The sequence below is a fragment of the Oncorhynchus tshawytscha genome, unplaced genomic scaffold, assembly GCF_018296145.1.
Source record: "Oncorhynchus tshawytscha isolate Ot180627B unplaced genomic scaffold, Otsh_v2.0 Un_contig_18411_pilon_pilon, whole genome shotgun sequence".
NCBI classification, from domain to species: domain Eukaryota; kingdom Metazoa; phylum Chordata; class Actinopteri; order Salmoniformes; family Salmonidae; genus Oncorhynchus; species Oncorhynchus tshawytscha.
In genome coordinates this window covers 151,347-169,964 of record NW_024609454.1, presented here as the reverse complement: position 1 = coordinate 169,964, position 18,618 = coordinate 151,347, and the positions used below count along the sequence as shown (strand labels likewise).

The 18,618-nt window shown below is 40.7% G+C and overlaps 4 protein-coding genes across 8 annotated transcripts; 2 read left to right on the top strand and 2 right to left on the bottom strand.

The window, feature by feature from the left end:
• Nucleotides 1–42: 42 nt before the first annotated feature.
• Nucleotides 43–4,937, top strand: LOC121844898 (transmembrane protein 180-like). Its single transcript, XM_042315376.1, has 8 exons — nucleotides 43–591; nucleotides 1,027–1,341; nucleotides 1,473–1,769; nucleotides 1,904–2,026; nucleotides 2,230–2,384; nucleotides 2,631–2,714; nucleotides 3,194–3,337; nucleotides 4,222–4,937. Exons 1-8 carry the CDS (start codon nucleotides 361–363, stop codon nucleotides 4,361–4,363), a joined length of 1,491 nt encoding a protein of 496 aa, XP_042171310.1. The 5' UTR covers nucleotides 43–360; the 3' UTR covers nucleotides 4,364–4,937.
• On the bottom strand, nucleotides 4,678–7,272 carry si:ch211-139g16.8 (immunoglobulin superfamily member 6). Its single transcript, XM_024405926.1, has 6 exons — nucleotides 6,956–7,272; nucleotides 6,461–6,802; nucleotides 6,205–6,296; nucleotides 5,998–6,048; nucleotides 5,544–5,654; nucleotides 4,678–5,300 (listed from the first exon to the last, which is right to left on the bottom strand). The coding sequence occupies exons 2-6, from the start codon at nucleotides 6,795–6,797 to the stop codon at nucleotides 5,250–5,252; spliced, it is 642 nt and encodes a 213-aa protein (XP_024261694.1). The 5' UTR covers nucleotides 6,798–6,802; nucleotides 6,956–7,272; the 3' UTR covers nucleotides 4,678–5,249.
• A 141-nt stretch (nucleotides 7,273–7,413) lies between these two features.
• Nucleotides 7,414–13,099, top strand: LOC112237341 (ER lumen protein-retaining receptor 2). The gene is made up of 5 exons (XM_024405929.2): nucleotides 7,414–7,671; nucleotides 9,008–9,108; nucleotides 9,537–9,695; nucleotides 9,837–10,089; nucleotides 11,821–13,099. The coding sequence occupies exons 1-5, from the start codon at nucleotides 7,581–7,583 to the stop codon at nucleotides 11,853–11,855; spliced, it is 639 nt and encodes a 212-aa protein (XP_024261697.1). The 5' UTR covers nucleotides 7,414–7,580; the 3' UTR covers nucleotides 11,856–13,099.
• A 275-nt stretch (nucleotides 13,100–13,374) lies between these two features.
• On the bottom strand, nucleotides 13,375–18,297 carry LOC121838605 (lipid droplet assembly factor 1-like). Of its 5 annotated transcripts, none has more exons than XM_042315378.1 (6): nucleotides 18,212–18,295; nucleotides 17,386–17,491; nucleotides 17,080–17,248; nucleotides 16,752–16,890; nucleotides 16,586–16,651; nucleotides 13,375–14,731 (listed from the first exon to the last, which is right to left on the bottom strand). In XM_042315378.1, the coding sequence occupies exons 1-6, from the start codon at nucleotides 18,253–18,255 to the stop codon at nucleotides 14,698–14,700; spliced, it is 558 nt and encodes a 185-aa protein (XP_042171312.1). In that variant the 5' UTR covers nucleotides 18,256–18,295; the 3' UTR covers nucleotides 13,375–14,697. The 5 variants fall into 5 exon arrangements, with proteins under 5 accessions (XP_042171312.1, XP_042171315.1, XP_042171313.1 ...); XM_042315381.1 differs by lacking the exon at nucleotides 18,212–18,295 and adding an exon at nucleotides 18,065–18,134; XM_042315379.1 differs by lacking the exon at nucleotides 18,212–18,295 and adding an exon at nucleotides 17,899–18,058.
• Between the last annotated feature and the right edge of the window lie 321 nt (nucleotides 18,298–18,618).

Sequence of the window (18,618 nt, the reverse complement as noted above, 5' to 3'; positions counted from 1 at the left end):
TTTTTGTCCAATGTTTGTTTGTTATGGTTCGGTCACATGGATTATTGCCCCGCCTATTTCCGCATTTACAGAAACGGGTTTGATAGCTGCAAGCGAGGAGAGGAGCATAATGTTATTATTTTATATTAACACATAGTTGTGATTGTGTATTCATCAGTGAGGTTATCTTAATTAGTATTTGCAAAGTCTGTTTTCTGACCAAGCTGAAATAGTAGAAATTCTGCGCTCGACTGCAGCACTTTTGCCATGGAATATGAATAGCTGTGAACTCCGTTTCTATAAACTCACCTTTCACTCAAGTGACACTCGACTCACTTTGCAAGTCTGTGGTAATTAGATCAAAGTGAGTAGCCTGGGGAAATGAAACCACCACCAGGCATGACCGTGGAGAAACCAGCCGCAGGTGTTCGCACCTTCGGCGGCCTGAACATCCTAGGGCACCTGGCGAGTCTGGGGGCTCACCCCGCGGCCGTGGCTTACTCCATGACCACCCTGGGAGCAGGCATGATGAACAGCATATTCAGCTTCTACTATGTCAAGCTGTTCCTCAACAAGTACAAGATATCAGAAGGAGCTTTCCATCAGTCACAAGTGAGTACTGTACTACAGTAACAGATACTGTAAACTTTATGAGAGGCAGGTAGCCCAGTGGTTAGAGTGTTGGTCCAGTAACCGAACCACATTATTATTTGTTAAACAGCAACTGTAGCCTTCGGGCCATATGACTATGGTGCACTTGTGTAATAATAGGCCAACATTGTGCACTGCCCAGTAATAGTATGTCAATTCAAAATGGGAATAACTGGCTTGATAGGTCAATGCTCAATGGTAGTGAGGAATGTATGTACAATGGTATTATTGGTCTTGCAGCTTGCTCACACTTCATTAAGTGGAACGAACAACACATGACAGCATATACAGTCCTTTGACATGTGTAATTTGGGCAATTGTGCAATATTTGCAACTTTGAGATACACATTTCTATGCAAACAAGACAATAATTATGTCATCCCTTCATCCTGACAGGTGGTGTACATGGTGTGGAACGCAGTGAACGACCCTCTGTTCGGCTACCTGCAGGATAACTCCCGCGTACCGTGCTGCTCTCAACGTCGTCTCTCCATCCTGTATGGTGCTCCCTTCTACGCAATCGCCTTTCTGCTCGCCTGGTTTCCATGGCGAGAGTACGCCCCCGGCGACTGGATGAGCGGCGTCCACCTGATGGTGGCGTTGTGTGCGTTCGACGGGATGCTGACGTTTGTGTTGCTGGCGCAGTGCGCCCTCTTTGCAGAGATTTCAGGCCACCACCAGAGCAGGTTGAGACTCATCAAATACAACCAGGTAGGAAAGGGAGGTGTTTAGTGTAGTGTTTTTTTACATGTTTCATTTTAGCCTGTATATGGTATTTATTTTGTTGTCTGAAGTCAGTAAAGTGTTCTCACGTTTGTCTCCTCTTCCCCCCCTCTCCCCAGGTGGCGTCACTTATAGGTTCTTCCAGTGTTCTATTCTGCGGCCTCCTCTCCCAGAACATGGATGACTTCCCATCCTTCCAGGGCTTCACTGTCCTGGTGGCCGTTCTGGCTTGTGGCTGCATGTTCTACACAGGCCTACACAGCGAGAGCCGCTTTGACACCAAAGGGTCAGCACCGAGGTCAAACTACCAAGGTTCTGGCCAATCAACTCTTTCCTTCTCCTTGGTGATCTCTATGACCTTGCAGATCCTGACCAATAGGGACTTCCAGCTCTTTGTGCTCATGAACTTCTTTCAGGTCAGAGAAAAAGACTTGGATACAGCCACTGAATGGGGGCACAGAATGTGGTTTGTTCTGTTAATGGGGACATGTGAGTGTGTACCACAGCTGACCATTACATTTATATTTCCTATCCTTTGCACTTTTTCCAGGTCTTCATGGTGGCATTCTGTAATAACTTCACTATGATCTTCGCCGAGCATCTGATACCCCCCAACGTGCTTCCGTCACTGGCCAAGAGCTTCATGTATGGAGCTGGCTTCATCTGTCCTCAGGTAACATACCACAGTTCAAAACACTTTATACTGAGTGGACTAGTCACTAACCTCACTCAGCATCACCAATGTATTGCATTGAGTGCGTTGCCAAGTGCTGACCACACACTAGACCACCTATTTTATAGCATCGCCTCATTGATTGATTCCAAGTGTTACTTACTGTATGTTATTGTCATCTCTCTGTGGTGCGTCTCTCTCAGTTGGTTGTGCTGAGCAGTCAGAGCCTGCTCCACAGCCTAGGCTACTACAAGATCATCCTGCTCACCTTCTACGTGGAAGCTGGCATGGCTGCCGTCATGCTGGTGCTGGGGCCACATCACTACTACATCCTGGCATTCTTCCTGACCGCTAACATGTAAGAAGTTATGTTATGGTATTGTCATTGTAATGTTATTATATCATCTATTTATATGTTATTGTAGCCACTGGCATTAATGACAGTAAATTTCCACATATATCAATGTCAGTTATGTAATTCAGTAACATGATTTGCTCCATGAGTTGGATATACAACAGTGCCATTTTACAACTGTTTGCTTTATCATACAAACACTATTTAATTATAAAATAAATAATATATATTCTCTTTGTCGCCGTTAAGGGTCCTTGTCCAGGCAGCCTTCAGTCTGTTTAACCTGCCTCTGGCTGACATTATCGACTCAGACCTTCAGAGACACAAACGCAGGTAAACCCAGGTCTGCTGTGTGACAGCACAGTTATAATAGTGCCACATCAGCACACAGTGACCTCCACCCGCCCAGCCATCCATTACAGATAGACAGAAATAGAACACTACTCTCTCAGGTGTGTTCTGTAGGCTAACACTGAGCTTCATTGGCAGTGCTACAGTACCTAACAGCCTCCCTTGGAAGGGCACCTACCTAACATTACAAAAGTAACAGAGGCTGTATGTTCTTACAAAAGGTTACAATCAATGTGCATCTCTGTAAGTCACGTACAGTACACAGACAGGAATGTAAGCACAGTGACGGAGATAAACACTAGCAAGGGTAGGGCTAAAAGCGCTTTGAGCCCTTGATGGAAAATATAAATCCAATCATTCCAATCCATGATTATTATTGTCATTGTTATATCCTTATGACGTCAAAGTAAGTGGATCAAGTTTTAAAGCCTTGTTGTGTCCTTTCCCTCTGTCCTCTACAGCTCCCCCCTCTCCTCCATGGTGTTTGGGACCAATGCTCTGTTCACTAAACCAGCCCAGTCTCTGGCTCCTATGCTGGTGGTCTCCATCCTAAACCAGTTTGGCTATGAGAACCTGAAGGATGCTGGGAGGGATGCAAACCCCAGGTAAGGACTGCTGGGAGGGATGCAAACCCCAGGTAAGGGCTGCTGGGAGGGATGCAAACCCCAGGTAAGGGCTGCTGGGAGGGATGCAAACCCCAAGTAAGGGCTGCTGGGAGGGATGCAAACCCCAGGTAAGGGCTGCGTCTCAATAGTCTTAAATGTCCACTCCTTATCTCCTTGTTGCTAATTGTATTATTGTGGTGAGTACTGAACAGGTGAAAGTGAATTCCCTGTAGACATCCATTTTGCTTGTATCTGATCTGTCTTCACATAAGTGAGGCGAGGAAGGCACTTTAGACTATCAAGGACGACCATTTAAGATCCTGTTCTGTGTTTTGCATTATTAGCTATAATCCATGTTTGCTCTGCCAGCATGCAAATTAACTTTAGCCTGACCAAACCAGTCTTACTGTTACGGCCTGGTGTATTTTGGAGCTGTAGTAGGAATGATCTAGGATTGGTTCACTGCCAGCGAGTCACCGGCTGAATTAAAGTAGCATTTGATTCATTTCAGGTGCCGATATCACACATTGTTATCCGTAGATGTAATGTTTGACAACTTGCTGGGGTTAAAGCTTGAACTCTAATGTTACGCTCACTGAGATGACTGCTTACGCCCCCTAATGGTGAAATAGCTGCATTGACATGTTACATTAATTGTGTCAGTGAACCCATGGAAAGCAACTGCATTTATTCTACGACATGGTAGTTAATTATACGTTACTTTAATGTATCTCTATCATAGCATTAATAGATGTAATTTTTTATGAATTGTCTTGATACACAGACACACTGGTTGAATTCATGACAACACATTTCCAGTAGCTCCTCTATATCTTGTAACAGATCCTGTACTGTCTGAATAATGTCCTACTCCTCCCCTGCAGTGACTTGGAGGCCCTCCACACCACCATGTTCTACCTGGTGTGTGTGGTGCCCATGTGTATCGCCGCCTTGCAGGTCTTCGCCTGGAAGCCCTTCTCAATACGCAACAGTCACACCGTGGACACCATGTATATCGACGGCTGAGTCACTCAATTTATGCTGTTTGAGTCACTGTCTATGCTGTCTTTTAAGACTTGATAGGTTGCTGCAGCACTCCTAAAGGGAACATGGGGGTGTAATGGCCGGAGGGTACTGCAGAAGAAAACACTCCATCTGTATGTGTTTGTTATGTTTGTCGGTGAACTTGTCTGGTGGTGATGAAGGGAATGGTACTGACCTTAACTCTGGTAGCAGGAGCACAGTACCTGAGTCTGCTATTACTCTATGCAATAATATTATGTTAGTTACTGTGGAAACTGTATGACTTAACCAAGTTTGAGGGATATTGTAGCATCAGATTACTTTCACGTAGTTTATTCGTTTTCAGACTTTGTTCTCCAAACAAATTGAATGTAAAACAGATATTTTCTTTGACATTGTGTATACTACATACTGTTATCATGGGACCTGAACCATTGTGATGTTGTGCCTTTGTCTAAATAGTTAATACCAAACAAATATGCTATTACTTTTCATTCAAATGATTTGCATTCATTTGTTGGGGAATGTTTCCTACGTGTCCTTTTACACTGTTTCCATTAAAAACAATAAGCCTTCATTCAAATAACTTGCACGTGTTATTTACATTGACTTTTGAAACTGAAACATGGACAAAAAAATTGGATATTCAAATAGGTGAACTTCAGATTCAGTAGAGGGACTTCTGTTTTTCTTTCTGATTAATTTGAAGTTTATCAAATCGAGATTGTTTTTGTCTGGTTACTCTCTTTGTTTAAGCTAAGGGTCAGTTTTAGATTTTGGTTAGTCGTTTTGCAGGTCAGCAGTGTCCTTCGTTTATAGTCTCCCGCCTGAATGAAGATCAGTCTGTGTAGGGAAGTAGCTGTCATTAGTGGTTCTCCTTTTTGTTGAGTCACTGGTTTTGGTAAATGTCCTCTGGATGGTTGGAGTGGGGGCTTTCAACCTGCAAGACGATTCAGTTGAGTTTATCAGCTGTAGAGTCAACATGGTGTAGATTAGATGTGTTGATAAGAGAAGAGTTTGCTTAAGACAAAGGTGTGATTATTTAGTCAATTGAAAACAGGTTGATATAACTGAGTCATAACATAAACATAACATAAAATCAAAGCACTTTCCTAGCCTCTCTCATACTTATTAGGAAAGCCAATAAGCCATATTAGGAAAATGCAATGTGACCATCTCGTACCTTGTTTTGAGCAGGGCCACTGTGGTTGGGGTTTTTCTTGTTACTTCGTAAGTTCCTCTTACCGTACAGCTCTTGCACAACAGCACCAAACTGTACTCGAACTTTATTCTTCTGTAAGAGAGAATGAACAGCAAACAAATTGGTTACGTCGCTGTGGTAAATAACTAAAAAGTGTTGTATTTCCTTGTCTTTCTGCAATGTAAATATACATTAAAGTCTCAACATTGTGAGACTGAGGATTTTACTAGGAATTTACTGAAGAGGAATATCCCCTCTTACAAAACAATGATAGCAAGGGCTTAGAAATAGAGCTGTTCCTTGTTTAAGACATTGGGCTTTCCACAACATGGTGAAACTAAATATTGAGAACACATTGCACATTGTGGTGGTATCAAGTATTCTTTAAGACATCATGAACAACTTCAGTGAGGCAGTACAAAAGAGAAGACTGCACCTGGATGTCACTCTTCTGTGTGCCTCTGCAAACGGCAATGTCTTTCCCAGTCTAGTGTAGAATGAGCAGGTTAGAATCCAATGTAGACTAGATGATTATGATGGTTGCATGATTGGTCAATATATTTTGTGCTCTGTTACATCTCAAACAACAACCAATTCATAATGATCATTATATGCATGTATCTAGAGTAATACAATAGCTTACCTTCTTACGAATGATCAGAATCAGTATTGCCAGACTGTACAAGGCTAACAGGACAAACAGCAAAACATGCCAGGCCATCTGCATGCCCCTCTCTGAAAGCACACAGGAGAACTGGCACTTCATATGGTTATAAAGGCAAAACTTGAGTAGAACTGAAAAGTCCCCCTTGTTACCCCAAACACTCTTACCCATAGAGATACATTAAATGATGAGTAATAATTTCAAATTACACATGTATTTAATTCTATGCTCTTACCTCTCACCACCAGCGTGGTGCCCTGCCCTATCTCCTGTGCCCCGCTGCATACCACGTCTCTAAACAAGGCAGCACAGTGGTACACCCCGCTGTCATTGGCCTGGAGTGAGTTGATATTTAGGCTGTTTCTCTCCAGGCTGTATTTGTGTTGCTGGGTCATCAGATCGACCGAGTGGTGAGCGTCCTGCTTGAAGACGAACCAAAGGAAATCAATGTTCCTATTGGTATCATATGCGATGTTACAGGGGAGAGAGGCTGATTGACCCCCTATCCGCCAAATTATATCGTCTGGCTGGTGTAACGATAACCCTGGGGGGCAGTTTTCCTTGTTCTCCATGATGACTGGAGTAAAAAGAGATACACGTATAATCATAAAATTGTACTCTCAATCGTTATAAGTGAAGCTAATATGGAATCAAAACCGTTTTAATCTGATATTTAATCACATTTAATTTAGCTGATATGATACATTTAATTTAGCTGATGTGTCCTTACCGGCTGTCGAGATTAATTAGCGTGATAGAGGAGAACACTGACAAATCCGTTCTGATGAAAACATAATGTTGACACAATATGTGTGTGTGCGCGCTGTGATCTCATGACTAAGTGTGCAATAGACAGAACAGGAAGATGGATGTTTTCACTTCTCTCAGTTTTCCATCCTGTTTACCAAGTATCTCATCATTATGTGTTTGGTGTTGTAATCCCAAACAAATTCTCTCACAGTTGTCAGTCAAAACTGTCTTCTCGTAGTAATGTTGCAGCATCAGCGAGATGTGAGAATCAATCTGTTCGCTGTTCAAATTCAAGGCCCTGGCATGACAGTCACATTGCGTTTATTCAACTAGAAATTCTTACCAATGGATGCTGGTGGGCGTGTTTAGCACAGGTGTCACTCAAACCGCCGTATCGAATCCGAACCCAATTTGCTTTGTAATTTACGTTTTTCTTACGCCCCCTTCCACGTCGACTTGCCCTATCGCCATATTTCAACTCGTTGCATCAAAAAAGGGATAGTGAAGCCGGTTAAATAAGTTAGCTAGAAAGCTAGTTTAAATCAGGAAAAAGTTAACAGGAGACTTTAAGTCATTTTCACCGGTGTCAAAAGAAGGCATCAGCAATGAACATCTTCAGGTTAACGGGAGACCTCTCTCACTTGGCAGCTATCATCATTCTCCTGCTCAAAATATGGAAAACCAGGTCGTGTGCTGGTGAGTATATTAGCCACTAAAATGTATATTTCTTCAAATGACTTATTGGCTATGTGCTGTCTACTCATGTATTTAGTTAGCCGTCTGCCCATATTCCAACCCATCTAGTTAGCTGTAGTTTAGATCCCTGTAGACAGCTAGCTAACATGGATAGTATATATATTTAGCTGGTAGCTACAGAACAAACAAGCAACGAACGGCATTTTAAGTGCTGATAAGTATATCATTAATAAAATAAAAAAATATATATAATGCATCATGAAACATGCAGATCATGTTGTGTGCATTGGAGTGTTCGCTAGCTAGTGAGCTTGAATTGGTTGAATGTTAGCTACTTCACCACAGTAGCATGTCAACTTGCTAACTGTCTATTCTAGCGCGGCAACTTGGATTGCTCTGATTTTAAAGTTAACTACTAGCTAAATGGATTATTGTTTAATCAAAGCCTTCATTGAATATCTGGTTTGCCACCTATGCAAAACATGTTAGCTACGGTATCTAATTAGCTAGCTACGTGTAACAGCCAAAATAGTCGACGATAAAAAAAATCGATTGGTCATAAAGTGATGCAGGTTTGGACACTGTACCTTGCTTTCAGATGATGTATTTATGAATAACTTCTGTTTAAACATCTCGTCTAGTGTCACCTTGTTTTCTGCAACAGTCTGGCATGCGAGTTCACTCAATGTAGCCCGGTGTTTGATTGTTAGATCTGGACTCTGACGTGGCATTCTTGAAAGTCTCACGAAATTAAATTGGGTGGCAAGGAATCAATGCATTCTCACTCAAAAGTAGTCGACACTTATACATTTATGTGTCAAATTAGCTGAACACATCCTATATTCTAAACACTCGCACACGTTTCTCTCATCAACCTTGTTTGCATCGGATTAATTAGCCTTTGAGGCATTAGGATCTGCTGTTTTTTTCTAATACCAGTCACTGTAATATATGGAATAAATAAGATGTCTTGTGCACATTACGATTAGGCCTATATGGAGATGCATTAGTTGCAGAGTGATCACCCTGGTCTTGAGATGCTGCTGCATTTCTTGATGTAGTATCAGATAGATGATGTATCAGATAGTTAATTTACCCTCTAGTCAGACATGGGTTTGTCTCACTCACATTTCCAACTGCTGTTGATAAGATGCTATCACACTTGCAGCTCTGACTGGGCAGGGGCTTGCAAAGGAAGACTATTTCAGAAGTTGTGAAGGACTTGCCATTCTTCCAGAACTTGTTCTTGAAGTGATGCAAAACTAGAAGAAGAATTTCTTATTTCATTCCCAGGTATTATCAGTCCTACTGTTGTTAAACTGGTTGTCCCATCCAGGTATCTCTGGGAAGAGCCAGATCCTGTTTGCTTTGGTCTTCACTACTCGTTACCTGGACCTCCTCACCTCCTTCATTTCCCTCTACAACACCACCATGAAGGTAAGAGGAGCCTTCCTTTCCTTCTCATCTTAGTATTAGTATTGATTAAGTATTATGATGAGTTGGGCCCTTAGTCGTATGCATAAGCAATTGACAATGTCCTCCTCAAATCTCTCTGGGGGTCAGATAAGTTCTATCTGTAGATTTATTCTGGCCCTAGTCCTTATGAGAGACTGTCTAGACTGCGCTACTATTTTCTTCTCAGCACCATTTTATCTAACTAGGCAAGTCAGTTAAGAACAAATTCTTATTTTCAATGACAGCCTAGCAACAGTGGGTTCAGGGGCAGAACAACAGATTTGTACCTTGTCAGCTCGGGAGTTGAACTTGCAACCTTTCGGTTACTAGTCCAACATTCTAACCACTAGGCTACCCTGCCGCCCTTAACATGGGATACATTCATTTTCTCCCTATACTCTTCTCTGCAGGTGATCTACATTGGTTGTGCCTACGCCACTGTCTACCTGATCTACATGAAGTTCAAGGCCACCTATGATGGGAACCATGACAGCTTCCGAATGGAATTCCTGGTGGTTCCTGTAGGGGGCCTCGCCTGCCTGGTCAACCATGACTTCTCTTTCCTAGAGGTTAGAGACATTTACATTACATATGAAGGAGAAGCCCCTAGTTGATGTCTACTTAACTTATTCCGCATGGTCAGTTGTGAGAGTGCTGGCGGATGAGATTAATGGCTAATATACAGTGTTGTGTGTTTGTCTTTCTTTCAGATCCTGTGGACATTCTCCATCTACCTGGAGTCGGTGGCCATCCTGCCCCAGCTCTTCATGATCAGTAAGACGGGCGAGGCGGAGACCATCACCACCCACTACCTGTTTTTCCTGGGTCTCTACAGGGCCCTGTACCTCTTCAACTGGATCTGGCGCTTTTACTTCGAGGGTTTCTTCGACATGATCGCCATTGTGGCCGGCATGGTGCAGACCATCCTCTACTGCGACTTCTTCTACCTTTATGTCACCAAAGGTGAGTGTCCACCTAAATGTCCACCTTTGATTTATGTTCTGCCATCTGTGTATTCGCTGTTTGACCATCTATTTCTAATACCAGTCACTGTAATATATGGAATAAATAAGATGTCTTGTGCACATTACGATTAGGCCTACATGGAGTATTTAGTATGCGTAAGTAAGCTTTGTTGGAGTTTTTATTTTATTTTTGATTTAACCTTTATTTAACCAGGAAGGGCTCATTGAGATTCAAATCTCTTTTTCAAGAGCGCCCTGGCCAAGATAGGCAGCATCAAGTCATTACAAAAGAATCTAGTAAAAACCATTGAATTCACAAGAGTATAAAACAGCAAATTAAAAACATTGACAGGTCAGGGAATCAGCCTCAAACTTCTTCATCGGTGATTTAAAAACACCAATCGGGACAAGTTCTTCCAGTTTAAAAGTATTTTGTAAGGTGTTCCAAGATTATGGCGCAGAGTACATAAAAGCCCTTTTACCAAATTCAGTTCGGACGTTTGGAACAGTTAGCAGGATAAAGTCCAGCGAACAAAGAGAGTACCCACCACATTTCTGAACAATAAAAATGCACAAATAAAAAGGTAGTAAACCCAAAATGGCTTTGTAAATAAGTCTACCAGTGACTGAGCCTACGAGTGACTAGAGAAGGCCAGCCAACCCTGGTATACAAAGTGCAGTGGTGCGTAAGGGTTTTGCAGTTTAAAATAAATCTCAAAGTGCCATGGTAAAGAGTGTCAATTGATCTCAAACACTGAGTGGAAGCATTCATATATAAAATATCCCCATAGTCTAGTAAAGGCATAAATGTAGCTGACACTAGCCTCCTTCTGGCTTCAAAAGAAAAACAGGCCTTATTCCTAAAATAAAATCCCAATTTCAGCTTCAATTCTTTTGTAAGTTGTTGAATATGCTATTTTAAAAGAGAGGCTGTCATCAATTAAAATTCCATGATATTTATGAGGTTACAACCTCAATCTCCTTACCCTGACAGGTAGTAATAGGTGAATGGTTCAGAGGTCTATTTCTTGCATTAGAGAACACCATTAGTTTAATTTTGTCAGTATTGAGGATAAGCTTCAATTGACACAAGGTATGTTGAACAGTATATAAAGCAGTTTGCATGTTCTGGAAAGCTTTTGAAAGAGACGAGGCACAACAGTAAATAACAGTATCATCAGCATAAAAATGAAGTTGTGCATTTTGGACATTTTTGTCTAAATCATTTATGTGAATAAGAGTGGAGCAAGTACAGAGCCTTGGGGCACACCATTCAAGACAGACAATTTAACAAACATAAGCCCGTCAAATTGAGTGCACTATCAGACAGATGGTAAACCATTAGTAAACCATGCAACTGCATGCTCCGAAAGACCTACACTCGACAGTCTCTGCCTTAGTATAGCATGATCAACTGTATCAAAAGCCTTAGAGATCAATAAAAAGTGAGACAGTGCTGTTTTTTGTCAATGGCTTCAGTGATATCATTTAAAATGGCTGCTGTAATTGTGCTATGCTTCTTCCTGAAGCCTGATTGGTACATTGATAAAATAGAGTTAGTAAATAATTGATGTTTGAGTTTGTAGGACTACATCATATCCTAAATGAGTTATAATCTATCTAGATACACTTTGAATGTTGTAGTACACAGGAGTCGGCACACTGCAAGGGAAATGTATATATTTTTTAAATCATTGGACCCTCTGACATGTATCTCAATAATCCTCAGTGCTGAAAGGAAAGAAGCTGAGCCTGCCAGCATGAGAGGTTCAGACGGAGACCCCGTGTCTTCCAGCAGACTCAGGGTGCGTGGAGATGACATCACGGAACCCCGCCGAGCAAGATGCCTGAGAGACAGAGTGACTCAAGGGGGAAAACACTAGTCTTCTTCATGAATAACTTTGAACTGGTAAACAACAAATGGCTCAAACTGAATGAGAGGTCATCCCAGGTCTTCACGCAGTCATCAGATATCTATTTTTAGCATATTGCCTTACCTTTTCTCATTGCTGTTCAAAAAATAGACATGTGAGGTGTGCTCTTTGATGGCTCAATATGCATTGTATTGATTAGGGTTGACTCAATACAAAGTACCATGCCAAACTTCAAAATGAAATACAAAAATGTAGTCTTTATGATTAAGATGGAAACGATATGTCAAGGAGTATTATGTAATGATGATTTTATGTCTTTCTATTTTTTTCATACATTGTTTTTACGTGACTGTACCCCCTTGGCCAATTTATTATTCACAACTACATTTACTTATGTTTTGTAGGTGCTCTTTCATTTGGATATCCCAGTTTGCACTCCTCTCTTGAAAAAGTTATCCTGCAAAGCCCACTTCTGGGTTCTTGTGTTTATATAACCCTTTGCCCAATATATATTTTTTTTCCAGTTGCCCTTTTTGGTAAAAATTCCCTTCAATGCAGTTGTCAAATTTGAAAGCATAAATTCTTCATCTTTGGTGTCCTCCATTTATGTACATACTTGCCTTTCTAAGATGAAGTTCCCATCTTAACATGATACATATCACCTTTCACATCCCCAACCAAAAGAGTTTATTGCATTACTTAGGCTCAGCTTGTTCAACATTGGATGATTGTAAGTAATTTAGGGGTCCGTCTCAGTAAATGTGCTTCCCGACAGGGCTATTTGGTTTGTTTTCAATGCAGTCATAGACTAAGGTTAATTTGATTGAATACTGTAATCACCTTACATGGTCAGTTTGTTTAGCTGTTTAAATAAAGATGCAGTCATTTGTCACAGAGATAAAAGACCCATTGAAATATACATGATATTCTAGAACAGTGTTCAGGAGGAATGCGTGTGAGATATGGTGTTTGGTATAGATGCATTTGAGTTAAATGTTGAGATTTGACCCATTTTTCCCAGCTAAGTAAACCCCCATAGTCTTTTCATTTGTCATTCCTATAGCTTCTTTTGTTTTAAGTTGCATGATAACTGTGATACAACCTCGCCTCCAATAAACTTTTTATGAAAAAGCACAATTTTACCTTGTTAATGTGAAAAAACACCACCGATGTACAGACAGCTAGAAAAGGATTAGCCAAAAAAAATGGTAAGTTATTAGAATTACTTGTATTATTTTATTAGAATCCCCATTGTGAAAGCAGCAGCTACTATTCCTGGGGTCCACATTAAACATGACAATACAAAACATTTAACTGCTCAAGGCCAGAACTACAAATCTGTGAAGGGTCAATCATTACAAATTACTTTTGTACATTAGAAAAATGTCTTACAATATTGAGACACTGGCTTTCTAGAGCAAATCAATTTAGTGCAGTTGAAGTGATTTTTTTTTTTTTTACTTGTAACATTCCATCAAAGTAACATCTCACCACTAATCTTCAGAGAAAAGGTACATTCAATTGAATACATAACACTTTTTGATACAAATCAGTCACTCATCTCTATTAGTGCATACTTTACATTTCTGGTTCACACAAACGGACATGACCGTAGTAACAGAAACTAGCTCCCACTTTTCAAATGAACCACAGATTTTAAACTTAAAAGACTGACCTGTTATTAATCCTATGTGGATCAAAACTAGAGGAACACATTTAAGAAAAATCTTTGGCAAATGTACAATATGGATTATAGCATACTGCACACATTGTTTCCAGAATACACAGATTGTATTTGACAATGTAGCAGTAACAGGTATATTGCAGTGCTACCTGGTCATCTGTCATGTTCTAAATGGGATTTGTTTAACAAATCATTTCTACCATTACAGGTTCTTAATCCTCTCTCCATTGCAAATGGACAAAAACCAAGGTGCATTCATTGCATGTAACATCTGACAGACTAGCAACCGATAGCAGCTTGAATTTAAACTGTTTATGTATAAAATATACATCTTTGTACTCTTAACCCTTAGAAAGATCAAGAAAATAGAGATATTAGTACAAATGCTATAATGCAATAAAATAAAACAATGTGCCTACATTCAGTCAGGTGAAATTATACAACCTCCAGTGTCATATAAAGACATATTAATACTTGTATCAATGGTGATGATTCCATTGGGCTGTTTGGATAATCGATTTTTCTAGTTAAAGGCCCAAAGATTCTGTTTTATAAATATTTCCAGATGATGTTGGAATAATACTGTGCAATTGTGAAAATGATGCCCTTTCAGTGCAAGAGCTGTTTGAAAAGACCACCTGAAATTTCAGCCTGCTTTGGTGGGCTGAAAATGTGGCCTGCCTGTTGACACCTGGCAGTAAATTAGTTTATAGACTAATAAGAGAGTTCCAAATGTCTCTGACAATAACAGATATGTTTCAGTTTTTCCCTCCCCACTTAGACCTAAACAATTATTGCTTGAGAACATGCTCTTTGCTAATAAACAATTTTTTCATTTAAAACAAATCACAGTAAGGTATTTAATTACTAGCCAGAAATGATTTGATATTGAGATAAAAACAGCTGCATTGGGCCTTTAATGAAAAGTCAACCTGAGGTTTTACTCTATCTAGTTCTTGAGTCTAGAGGAACCCCTATCTGCCAGTGCAGTGATCAGTATACGATTGTGTCTGTAGAAGGCCATCTCCATCACTGATGCTGCAGCTCCTTAAACCTCCGGCTTCCCATAGGCTTCTTCATCTCTGACAGATTTTAAAGTTGGGAAGAGAACAAACAACTTGAGTATTAAATTAAAGGGACACTTTAAACTTATGAGAAACAACATTGTATGATACAGTTAAAGTACACCTTAGCCAAATACCTTTAAACTCAGTATTTCATAATTCCTGACATTTAATCCTAGTAAAAATTCCTCATCTTAAGTCAGTTAGGATCACCACTTTATTTTAAGAATGTGAAATGTCAGAATAATAGTAGAGAGAATGATTTATTTCAGCTTTTATTTCTTTCATCACATTCCCATTTGGTTAGAAGTTTACATACACTCAATTCGTATTTGGTAGCATTGCCTTTAAATTGTAAAACTTGGGTCAAATGTTTTGGGTAGCCTTCCACAAGCTTCCCACAATAAGTTGGGTGAATTTTGGCCTATTCCTCCTGACAGAGCTGGTGTAACTGAGTCACGTTTGCAGGCCTCCTTGTTCGCACATGCTTTTTCACTTCTGCCCACTAATCGTCTATGGGATTGAGGTCAGGGCTTTGTGATGGCCACTCCAAGACCCATTTGCGACCAAGCTTTAACTTTCTGACTGATGTCTTGAGATGTTGATTCAATATATCCACATAATTTCCCATCCTCATGAATCCATCTATTTTGTGAAGTGCACCAGTCACTCCTGCAGCAAAGCACCCCCACAACATGATGCTGCCACCACCATGCTTCATGGTTGGGATGGTGTTCTTCAGCTTGCAAGTCTCCTCTTTTTACTCCAAACATAACGATGGTCATTATGGCCAAACAGTTCTACTTTTGTTTCATCAGACCAGAGGACATTTCTCCAAAAAGTACAATCTTTGTCCCCATGTGCAGTTGCAAACAGTAGTCTGGCTTTTTTATGGCGGTTTTGGAGCAGTGGCTTCTTCCTTGCCGAGCGGCCTTTCAGGTTATGTCGATATATGACTCGTTTTACTGTGGATATAGATACTTTTGTACCGGTTTCCTCCAGCATCTTCACATGGTACTTTGCTGTTGTTCTGGGATTGATTTGCACTTTTCGCACCAAAGTACATTCATCTCTAGGAGACAGAACGCGTCTCCTTCCTGAGCGATATGACCGCTGCGTGGTCCCATGGTGTTTATACTTACACTTATACTATTGTTTGTACCGATGAACGTGGTACCTTCAGGCGTTTGGAAATTGCTCACAAGGATGAACCAGACTTTTGGAAGTCTACAATTTATTTTCTGAGGTCTTGGCTGATTTCTTTTGATTTTCCCATGATGTCAAGCAATGAGGCACTGAGTTTGAAGGTAGGCCTTGAAATACATGGGGTGGCAGGGTAGCCTAGTGGTTAGAGTGTTGGACTAGTAACCGGAAGATTGCAAGTTCAAACCCCCGAGCTGACAAGCTACAAATCTGTTGTTCTGCCCCTGAACAGGCAGTTAACCCACTGTTCCCAGGCTGTCATTGAAAATAAGAATTTGTTCTTAACTGACTTGCCTAGTAAAATAAAACCTCCAATTGACTCAAATTATGTCAACAAGCCTATCAGAAGCTTCTAAAGCCATGACATAATTTCCTGGTATTTTCCAAGCTGTTTAAAGGCACAGTCAATTTAGTGTATGTAAACTTCTGATCCACTGGAATTGTGATACAGTGAATTATAAGTGAAATAATCTCTGTAAACATTTGTTGAAAAATTACTTGTGTCATGCACAAAGTAGATGTCCTAACCAACTTGCCAAAACTATAGTTTGGTAACAAGAAATTTGTGGAGTTTTAATGACTCCAACCTAAGTAAACTTCCGACTTCAACTGTATGTCTAGAAAGGAGTTTTTGTTTATCAACCAAATAATGTGCTAAGTTGAACACACCCATCTTGTTCCATGACTGTTATATTTGTCGCAGGCTCCAACCTAGTGACTCGGTACCTACTGACACTGGGTGAAAAAGAGAAAGAAAGATGGAGAAAATTAGAATCCCAAATGAAGGGCCTCTGTGTGTGTGTGTGTGTTTACTCCAGGCTGTGTGTTTTGATACCGCTGGCTGTAGTAGAAGTTGAGCACATTGTAAGAGGTAATGTAACAGGCACCGAGGACCAAGGAGACCAGGATGGAGAGGATGGCCAGAGCAGAGAGCACACACAGCAGACTGACCCCTCCTAGGGATAGCAGAAACACTGGAGGGAGAGGGAGGAGGTAGGAATAATGAGGAAAAACAAGAGTGAAAAGGGGTTTCAGTATTAGCCACCATCATTGTCCCTGATAGACAGGCATTCAGATTAGTTTTTAAACTACACAGCTGGAAAGAGTGTATTGGCACTGTAGTAGTGGACAGTAGGTATTGTATAGGTAGTGCAGAGACTTACCCTCCAATAAAACAAAACCCACAGTGGCACCAATGAATGTAACAGTGGCAAAGGTCAGGAAAATCACAATGGGTACAGTGGCCATGGCGCCAAATACGAACACAGCCAGGGCTAAGAATGGGTGGCCATTGAGGTACTGCCCCATTGATGTGTTCATCAGCTCTGCCACCTAGTGAGGAGAGAGAGAAGGGTCATGAACATGCTTCACATGACCTTTTGTCCTATTAAGAAGTAATACATGTCTGTTACTGTTAGACCAAGAGCTTTTAACAGTATTGCTGAAGAGGAGACATGGTGCACTGTTACCTTGGGGTCACAGTACAGGCTGTCCATCATGCTACTCAAACGGTCTCGAAGCTGCAGTAGCCCTTTGGGGATAGTTGTCACATTGTTGCACTGCATTGTTAGGTTTCTATCATGCACAGAAGAATTGGAAGAAGATGAGATAAGGGGAGGAGGGGGTGAGGGATACATTTACAAATAAATAAATGTTGCTATGTCATATAGTTTAGCTACCTCTCATGGAGACACACATATGAATACCATGTATCTTGCTAGCTCACTTATAAATCTATTTCAGCAAAGCGCCTTGATGACACATCAGCTAGCTTTAGTAGTAACAGTTAGCTGGGTTTCTTGGTTTGTTTACTTTCACTAACGGTAGCCTAGCTGAATAGCTAAAGCTATTTCCAACGACTTGCTAGCTAAAAAAGCAAGCAACACATTGAGTTACTCCTCAATTCCACACGACTTTAATTTTAACACAGTAAATCGTGTAGTTCGCCACTAATCCAAACGTTTTGCAAAACTGTTCGTTACCTTCTTCTTCTATAATATTATGGCGGTCCGCAAACAAACGTTATCGTTGAATGCCGCCACTTACTGTACTGGAGTGCCTAGTCAATCACAGTTTACGGACTAAAGAACCAAACATTAAGAACTAAACCCTACTATCTAATCCTTTACTACTCTGTTCGTTACCGACCTGTCAGTAAGTGTGCCGACTGGTTTGAAGCTGCGTGTGAACTATCGGGAGGTTAACAAAAGGTGTAAAATGCATAGATCAAACATTACTAGGACTGAAAAGCATGTCTGACTGATACATAGAAATAGAACTAATAGAACAAACAACCCATTCAAGAAGTTTGCATCCAAATGATCTACCCTTCTCCCCATGTGTAAACAGAGAGGAATAGGCAGTGGTCAGTCTAAAAAAATACAACAACAAAAATCAACAAAAAAGGACAACAGACAGAATCAAGGCTTGGACTGGCAACCCTGCAGTCTCGAGGCAAATACTACATCCCTTTCTTCACAGATAAAATTACATAACTGTTGATGATAACTGCACCAGTTTCTGGGAAATCATCTGATACTGTAAAAGGAAAGTAAAATATCTTGGTTATGTAAGAGCCTAGGCAGCCAATAGATAACATGGAAGATCTCTATGCTGAGTGTGTTCACTGTGTGTGATATATCCCCTTCAGTGAGAGTGAGGGTAGTCTGGACACAAAAATCATTCAAACATTCCCCTAGGTG